The sequence below is a fragment of the Pteropus vampyrus genome, unplaced genomic scaffold (genome assembly GCF_000151845.1).
Source record: "Pteropus vampyrus isolate Shadow unplaced genomic scaffold, Pvam_2.0 Scaffold745, whole genome shotgun sequence".
NCBI lineage: Eukaryota > Metazoa > Chordata > Mammalia > Chiroptera > Pteropodidae > Pteropus > Pteropus vampyrus.
This window is the reverse complement of record NW_011889526.1, coordinates 225,260-234,783: the sequence shown is the minus strand read 5'-3', so window position 1 is coordinate 234,783 and position 9,524 is coordinate 225,260. Positions and strand designations below refer to the sequence as shown.

Below are 9,524 nucleotides of genomic sequence, written 5' to 3'. Positions count from 1 at the left end.
GGTTACATTCTCCATTGTTTCAGTTACCCATGGTCAACCTTGGTTCAAAAATATTAAATGAAAAATTCCAGAAACGACAATTTATAAGTTTTAAATTACGCACTGTTCTGAGAAGCATGATGAAATCTCTCACTGTCCACCTCTGTGCCGCCCAGGACATAGATCATCCCTTCGTCCAGTGTCTCCACACTGTAGATGCTACCTGTCTGGTAGTGAGTTAGCAGCCATATTGGTGATTGGATGGACTGTCATGTTATCACAGAGCTTGTGTTCATGTCACCCTTATTTTAGTTAGTAAGGGCCCCAATGTGCAAGAATAGTGGTGCTGGCAATTTGAATATGCCAAAGGAAGCCATAAAATGCTTCCTTTAGGTGAAAATGTGAGTATATATCAGAAAAATTAGGGCACATATAAGAATCTGTACTATCTGCAGTTTCAGGCATCCACTGAGGGTCTAGGAACCCATGGATAAGAAGGAACATCTGTACCTCCACTCAGTAGACCACTACATAGTCACTGAAAAAATGAGGCCAACCTCTACTTCTGATATATTGCCTCATGACATGTGGCAACAATGCTTAAACTTTTTGGTCTCAGGACTTCTAATGCACTTAAAAATTTTAGAGGACCCCAAAGAGCTTTTGTTTATGGATATATTATGTCTATCAATATTCAACATATTCAAAATCCAAACAGAGAGTTTACAATAGACATTCATTTTAGTAAAATAATAAACTCATTGCATGTTTTCATGAACAACCTATTTTAATCAAAAATAACTATATATTGCCAAATATAGTTGTGTTGGCTTATATTTCTGAAAATCTATTCAACATTTGGCCTCATAGAAGAAAGTCAGTTTCTCACATCTGCTTCTGCATTCAGTCTATTGTGTGAAGCTACCCAAACACTCTGGACTTAAACTCACAAGAGACTAAGAGTGAAAATGGCAAATGGTATCGTAGTATTAGTATAAAAAAGATGCCTAGGTTCCCTAGACCACAATTCAAGAACCACTGATGTGTAATATTGTGCTGTAAATCAGCGGTCCTCAACATTTTTGGCCCCAAGGACCAGTGCTCTTAAGAGAATCTAATGCCTGATGATCTGAGATGGAATTGAGGTGGTGATGCTAGAGCCAAATACAGATGAAGCTTCACCCTCGTGCCCACCTCTCACCTTCTGCTGTGAAGCCCAGTTCCCAAAAGATCACAGACCAATATAGTCCATGGCCCAGGGACTGGGGACCCCTGATGTAAATGAACTAAGTGCAAAACACTGTGTAGGAGTGATAATAGATAAACAGATAGAACTATGTGGCTGCAATATACATGGAGGTATACAGCTTAGTGGTTAAGCAAGACAGGTCAGGAGTCTCCCAGGTTTCGAATCTTAGTTTGAATGCTTACTAGCTGTGTGACCAGGAGGAAGTTAATTAACCTCTCTGCACCTCAGGATCTCATTTACAAAGTGGGGATGATAACAAAGGCACCAATCTCCTTGGGTTATTGAATGTAAGGTGTTAGGACTTGAATGCAAAGTTGCTGGCACAGAGAAAACACTCATTAAATTATGCAACTAATTTATGCAAAGCATTGTTGTTAAGTGGCCTTGAAAACTAGTAAGGTAGAGTTACATAACCGATACTAAATGATCTTCATACTAAACTGCTGTGCGAAATTGCAAGGTACAGAACTATGTACATACTATGATAAATGCTGTGTCAAACAGACGTGTGCATATATGCCACACGTTCACTTGTGTGTGAGTTTAAACACATGCATATATATTTCATTATGCCTAGATTTTCTTGAAATTGTATGTTAAAAGACGGTAGTGCCTTGGTAGAGGGATTTCTGGATGTCAAGAGGTCAGAGATAGGACTGACTTTTCACAGCATTTCTTAAAAACAAACAAATAAATCTTTAACAATGGAATCCCATTCCATTTTCAAAATGTAAAAAGCAAAACAACAACTAGCTTGTTTTTTTCTTTAAATAACATAAACATTAAGATTCTAAGTCTTATGTTCCAGACAAAATCAACAAAACCAGCACTTGCACCACAACTGCCCATCCTGCTGGCAAGACAGGCAGCAACAATTGATCAGGATGGCAGGCAGCAATAATGGATGGAGACATCCTTTCCCACTGAGCAGAAGTTCAAAATCCATATCAACACTGTGCTCCTGGCAGCCACTAGAAATCAATTAGTCTTGACAAAGCAGCTGAACGTATTTGCCATCCCAAATCTTTAGCATGACTGCCAGAAATTCCTAAAATCATTGAACATGACTCAGAATATTTCCTCCATGGAAGATGATCCTGCTGAATCTTAATTCTTTCCTGCTAATATACCCCCCTCCTCCCAATTCTCCCTGCTCTGGAAAGATTTGGAACCTTTCTAGCCCATCCCCCACCCCCATCTTGTTACAGAAAATGAAAGTCTCGGAGATTTAAAGACTTGCTCAAGGTCACAGAATGAGTTTGCATCGAATTTCTAGTAGTAAAATACTGCAGTCGAGAGAGCAGACTTTGGAGTTAGCCAGCCACGGTGTGAATTCTCCTTTGCATCTTACCAGTTGGGTGACCTCACCTCCCCTAGTCTCAGTTTCTCCATCTACAAAATGGGGTTACATGGAATGCCCAGTTCACAGGGTGCCTGGGAGAATCCAATGAGTGAATGAATGGGAATGCCTGACACCTAATGACAGATTGATAAATATGGTTGTGGTTGAAGTTGTTGTAAGTGTCACCAAGAGGCTAAATTAAGACTAAAGAACCCAAGGGCTAAGATAGAACTGTTTCCTTTTCAATAAATCTCAGAAACAAGGTTATCAAGCTCTCAGGCTGGTTTTAGTCCCTCAGTGTGGGGAGAGATCACAGACCTCAGAGCCCGTTGTGTGTGTGGTGTGTGTGTGTGTGTGTGTGTGTGTGATAATTCCTACACCAGGGCTGCTGGGAATCTCATGAGATCGTGCGTGGGAGGAAAGTGTGTGGCTTGTAGTAGGTGCGCAATAAATGGTAACAGTTATTTCTTGACAAAGTGACTGAGCCAAACATTAGAAAACTCATTGCTCCCCGAGTCATTTTATCCTAATGGCCCTAGCTGCAAAGTGAGTCCAATAAACTCAGCCTGTAGGCTTGGGGAGAAAAGTAAACGGAGCAGTGAATGTAGAAGGTGAGTAATATTAACAGTACTCTAAATAATCAGAGTAATAACAAGAGTTAATTTTTATTGATCCTGCTTCGTGTCATTTGCTGTCCTACGTTCTTTACACAGACTGAATTATAAAGTGCTGCTGCTGATAATGATGAGGATTAGAAATTTAACAAACACCAATCTAACCTTGTTCTCTGATCCTAGGCGTCTAGACCCGGTCCTAGCTCCCTGTACCCAACGCCCTCCCCCTGGGCAGACGGAGACGTGTTTGAAATAAAGTTTATTGAAGTTTCTGTTGTTATTTACATATGATACACGGTAAATAACAGAGCCAGGCCTCCCCACACCACCCCCTTCGCCATACCCAGGGCCCCCCTCCCCACTAGCCTCGTTAAAAATCATTGCGTAAAGACAGGTTAACTGCTGCGGTACCCCCTCCCCCCTCCCCCCTAAGATGCAAACTAAAAGCCCACGTCCCTTCTCTGCCCCCCACCCCCCACCCCAGGGGCCTTTCTGGTTCCGTGTAGAACACTGTGCTACCTCTCCCTTCCTCCCCAATAAGGGGTGGTGGGCAAATTCCTGGGACCCCCGCAAATCTGTCCAAGAGAGAGGACTGACCCTTAAAGAGGCCAGAGTTCGAGGTCTGAGATGAAAAGGGGGGTTTCAATGGCGAGGGGAGTGCCAGAAAATGGAAGACTTCGAGGTTTAGGGGGTGTCGACCCCCGCTACTGCCTCTCCCTCCCCCGAGCGGTCTCTAGGGGGAAGAGGCGGGCACAAGTGTGGAAATAACATGGAATTCCCTCACCCTAGGGTCTCCATCCTTTTCTTGTGGTGTGCGGGGCTGGATGCACCCCGGGGCTTTGGATGTGCGGGCGGAGAGGAGCAAAGAGACAGAGGAGGAAGAGAGAGAAGCTAAGAACAGCTGAGAAAGCAACGTCGGTTAGACAGCGTCCCCTGAACGGCCGGTAACCTGGAGGTCTAGAAGAGCCCAACAGGTGAGAAAGAAGGAGTCTACCAGGGAAGGAGACATGTGCGTGTGTAGGGGGTACCACATTAATGGTACCCACAGCCTCCAGCCCCCACCCCACCCCGGATCTGTGGGTGGAGCAAAGAGGCCCTCCACTGCACCCAACAACCCCCAAGATTCGGAAGTGAGACTGGGCCAAGAAACAGAGAAGTCGCGGCAAAAGTGAGAAGAGGATGGTTGGTATTCCTGACGGCTACCAGGCCCTCCTCTCCAGCCCTGCGGCCCTGCGAGGAGGCGGCATGTTGGGGGCTCAGTATAGGTGGGCGCCTGCACTGCGGCGGAGGTGGGGGTGCTGCCCTGTGTAGGTGCGCGGAGCCGGGAACGCGGGAGGCTCTAATTTGCGGGGAGGGGCGGGGCCAGATGAAATGGGCGGGACCTGTGGAAAAGAAGGAAGAGCTATTTGGAAGGGGCAGGGCCCAGCGGAGAAAAAAGGCCGGGAAGGGGCGGGGCCAGGGCGACGGGGCGGGGCCTCTGGGAAAGAGGGCGGAGTTAAAGCGTGAGCGGTGCCCTCCAGGTGGGAGCTCTGAGGGGCGAGAGGAGCTGCGCTCGGGAAGGCCCGCGAGGTGGACAACGAGAGGGGAGCTCTGAGTGGCAGGGCCTCAGCAGGGAGAGGTGGAGATGTGCAGGTGGTCTGGGTACTTGATGGCAGGAGGGTAGTTCTGCGTCATCTGGATGGACACGTCGCTGGAGATATCAGAGGGGCTCCGGCCGCGGCGCCACGCCTCGGGCTGTAGGAACTGGCCCGAGTAGTCGGAGCAGTCGCTGAGCCTCGGGCGGTAGAAGGCCGGGTGGGGGCGGTACATCTCCTCCTCCGCGTAGCGCTTCGTGAACAGGTACACGGACATCACGCCGGCCCCCTACGTCAAGGCACCATCAGAGCCCATGGCTGGCCCTGGGCTCCCTGTTATCCCTGGACCCAAGATGCCGGGCCTCCAGCTTCCTCCTTCCCCAGAACCCCGCAATTAGGGCCCAGCCCCCTCCTCCTCCAGGACCCCAGGAGTCCAAGTTCCTAGCCCCTCCTCCCCCCGGGACCCAAGGGTCAGGCCCTCAGCCACCGCCTCCCTCTGAATCCAAAGTCTACACCCCCAGCCTCCTCTTCCTCCTGGATCCAGGAATCAGGCCCCCCAGACCCCTCCCATTCAATCCTAGAGTCTGGGCCCCACAGACATCACCTCTTTGAGTAGGAAGGAGGAAGCAGCGAAGGCAAAAGACCACCCGTAGCGATAGTGGAAATACTGCTCAGAGCTGCTGGGCCTGTTCATGACCTCATCATTGATGCTGGAAATGTAAAGAACCAAGCCCACCACCAAGGAGAGGCCTGGGGGAGCGGAGGGACACCCTTGCTCCATTAGCAGTGGACCCCTCGCCGCAGCCCCGGACCCCTCCCCGTCACCTCACCACCCTCCCCTTCCCTCTTCTTCCTGCTATGGCCTGGACTAACTTTGCGTGCTGGGCCTAGGCTGGGTGCAGGGATCTTGGAGATGAATTCTACCCCCCTCCCCAAATTTGCATCCAGAAGCTCACAATGCAATTGGGGGAGGCAAATCTGAGTGTTGGTAAACAGTCACATACATGGTGATACATGATGATACATGATGTAAGGGAACTAGCAGCACCGAGCTGTGTGTGTCCAGAAGAGGCACCAAACCCACCTGGGGGAGGGGCAGGGGAAAGCTTCCTGGAAGAATGACCTTGTCCTACAGGATGAGGCCCAGGGAAGAATAAGAATACTCATTATACAACTCTGGGCAGGGGAAACAGAACAGGCAAAAGCTTGGAGGCTGAGCATGAGCTCATCCACCCATGTGGCTACAACATGGGCCACAGCCACAGGAAATGAGGCCAGAGAAGGGGGTGGGGACACCACCATGAGGAGCCTCACATGCCAGGCTGAGGAGCTGGGTACTGATGCCAAGGGAGCCATGCAAGGTCTGGAGCAGAGGAAAGACACTGAACTTGTATATTCTAGGAGGAGAAAGATGAAGCCTGAGTGAAGGCCATTTGGATAATAATAGCAACAATATCAATAATAATAATAGTAGTAATAATAACGATAACAGCAACAGCTTATATAGATCTTATTCTGTGCCAGGCACCACTCCTAGTGTGATATATGATTAACTTATTCAAAATTCACAACTACCCTGTCAAGTAGGCACCATTTTTAACCCCATTTACAGTTGAGGAAATAGAAGCACAGTGGGGAAGGTGGAGAGGAGAGGTCTTGTCTGAGAATTTTTAAGAGGCAAATATCATTTCCTCAGGATAAACTTTCTTTTAAACATGCCAAGGGCGACTTAAGGAGGCTACAAAGTCTCCTGTGCTAAATTAATCCATGTAATCCTTAACAGCATTTTCCCCCAGAACCTTACAAACACACACTTGTTTATCCACCCCCAGAAAAAATCTAAATTCCTTCCATTGCCTGCAGCACAGGTCAGCAAGCTATGGCTTATGGCTAAATCCAGCTTCCTGTTTTTATACAGCCTACTAGCTAAGAGTGGCTTCTACATAATTAAATGGTTGGGGGAAAAAAATTGAAAAAAGAATGATGTTTTGTGGTATGTAAAAAGTACGTGAATTTCACTTGGTGGTTCTTCAGAGTGTTAAAGATAGAATTCCCATATGACCCAGTGACTCCATTCCTAGGTGTCTACCCAAGAGAACTGAAAACATATGTTCACACGAAAACTTGTGCGCAAATGTTTATAGCAGCATTATTCATAGCAGCCAAAAAAAAAAAAATGGAAACTACCCAAATGTTTATCAAGTGCATGGATAAACAAAATATGGGATAGCCATAAAAAGGAATATTATTCAGCCAAAAAAAGGAAGGAAGTACTGATTTATGCTACCACATGGATGAACCTAGGAAATATGTCAAGTGGAAGAAGCCAGACACAAAAGACCACATATTGTATGGTTCCATTTATACAAAATGTCCAAAATAGGCAAATTCAGAGATAGAAAGTAGAATAGTGGTTGCCAGGAAACGGAGTGGATGGGGAGATTATGACAGGCTGTGTGAGGTTTCTTGTGGGGGTCATGAAAATGTTGTAGAATTAGGTAATGGAGATGGTTGCACGACCTTGTGAATATACTAAAAACCACAGAATTATGTGAACTTTAGGTGATGTGAATTATAATATCTCAATTTTAGAAGTCTATAAATTTCAAATTCAGGGTCCATAAATAAAATTTTATTGAAACACAGCCAGCCACAGCCTGTCGGTTTACACATTGTCTATGGCTGCAATGGCAAAGCTGAAGAGCTGTGATGAAGACTGCATGGCCAATAAAGCTGAAAATATTTATCACCTGGATCTTTACAGAGAAATTTTCCTGACCACTGGACAACAACATCTACATGGTCGGGTGCCTGTCAGCCTCATCCCTGGTCAGTCTCTCCTTGCCCCTTCTACATAGGCCCTGTGAATCCCCCACTCCCCGTTGAACACGTCAAGCTCTTTTCTGCCTCAGGGCCTTTGCACACACTGTTCCCTCAACCTGAGATGCTCTTCCTCCAGACTTCTCCATTCTTTCTGTGTCACCTCATTTAGATTTCTCCTTCCTTGTCACCTCTTTCTGTCTTCTATGACCTCCCTGTAAAAGAAACACTCCCTCACTCAAAGTAAGAAAAATGCAGGTGAAAACTATGAAAGGATATCATGCCTTATTCATCAGACCATCAAAAATTAAAATGCTTCACAATAATTTCTTCTGGTGAAGCCAGGAGAACAGAAGCTCCTATATGTTGCTGGTGGGGATGCAAACACATATATGAATTTGACATTTAGAGCTATGCTAATATTTTATATATTCAAAAGATATTCAACAAGGATAGGAAAAAACTAAAATTGAACACAAACAAAAATAAGTGAAACTGACATAGCAAATGACTAATACAACCACGGGTGGGGGAAAAGTTGTCATCCAAAGAACTTTTGAATACCGTGCTTTGATTGTGTATTTTAGTCTGAAGACACAAAGATCTGCAAAGAAATCATGAACCATACTTAATAGGGATTTTTGTTGGGAGCGGCCTAGGGGTAACAGTTCTGAAATTAATCTGTGTGGGTTGTAGGGTTAGCAGATGTGTAAATATATTGATGTTTTGGGGAGCTAGAGTTCACATTCTAAAAACAGGAAGACACAAGTCAGAATTGGGCAAGGCAAGGAAGAACCCTGCACTGTTTGGCTGCAGTATAAACTCCTGTTTCACAAATATATATATATACTCTTTCAGCTTTGTGTTCTCAAAGATTCTAGAAGCAGTGACACCTTGGCAGCAGTGAGCACACCTTGCACCCAGATTTTGGTCTCTATTGCCATCCCCTACTACATAAGTAGCCAGGGCTCCCAGGAGAAATATCTGATTTGAAGCCTGGGATAGGAGCGTAAACGTGCATTCCTGCCACACAGCCAGGAAGTACTCAAAAAAGAGGAGGAATATGTCAAACAAACAAACAAACAAACAAACAAACAAACAAACACACAAAAACAGAAGCTAGTTTGAAGAGGGTTCCTGATAGCCCAACTGGGGACAATTTGAACATCAAAATGAATAGTAAAAGTAATGGCATATAACACACCGATTTCAAAAAAAGAAAAAAAGTGAATCTATACTGACATATATTTTTAAATATATAAATAATAAAAGAAGAGAGAGAAATCTTCTTAACAGAATTAGAAAACACCATTTTGCAACCCCAGTATTAATACTGGGATTCGGGCAAACATCACCAGTGGACATTAAATCACTGGATGACCGAATTCTCCCTACAGCATACCTATTAATTATAAAGAGATTATTACAACATTTTTTTCCCTTTTTTGTAAAGGAAACTGGCAGATACCAAGTTGGCCAAGTGATAGATGTTAACATCAATAATGGGGCAGATTGACACCAAGACCTCCTGATGTGAGCGTGCCACTGCCTCACTTATTGAGCTCTCCTGCTGAAATTTGTGTAACCTGAATCTACTCTTATGGAAACTGGGGCACTTGACGACACAGCTGGCTGTGCTCTTCAAAAATGTCAACATGAAAGAGAAATTTTTTTGAAGGGCACAGGAACTATATAAAAAATGGAAGGAGATGAAAGAGACACAAGGAAATACAAAGTGTAATCCTAGACTGGATCCCAAATCAAGGGAAGAAACAACTACACACAAGTCAGCATTGGGACAACTGGTGAAGCTGGGATGTGGACTATGTATTAGCTATCATTAAACTTGCTGAATTTGATTATTGCACTGTATTTAGAAAAGGACGTGCACTTATTCTTAGGAGATACTTGCTGAAGTATTTAGGGGTGAAGTATTTGCAACTTAC

At 45.2% G+C, this 9,524-nt stretch overlaps 1 protein-coding gene across 1 annotated transcript in view; it reads right to left on the bottom strand.

The window, feature by feature from the left end:
* Positions 1-4,496: 4,496 nt before the first annotated feature.
* CACNG7 (calcium voltage-gated channel auxiliary subunit gamma 7) overlaps positions 4,497-9,524 on the bottom strand; it is a 14,056-nt gene continuing 9,028 nt past the window's right edge. Inside the window, exons 4-5 of the mRNA XM_011385636.2 lie at positions 5,363-5,508; positions 4,497-5,047 (exon numbers count right to left, since the gene is read on the bottom strand). Coding sequence (XP_011383938.1) covers positions 4,790-5,047; positions 5,363-5,508 — 404 coding nt within the window. The 3' untranslated portion in view covers positions 4,497-4,789. The remainder of the gene's footprint in view (positions 5,048-5,362; positions 5,509-9,524) is intronic.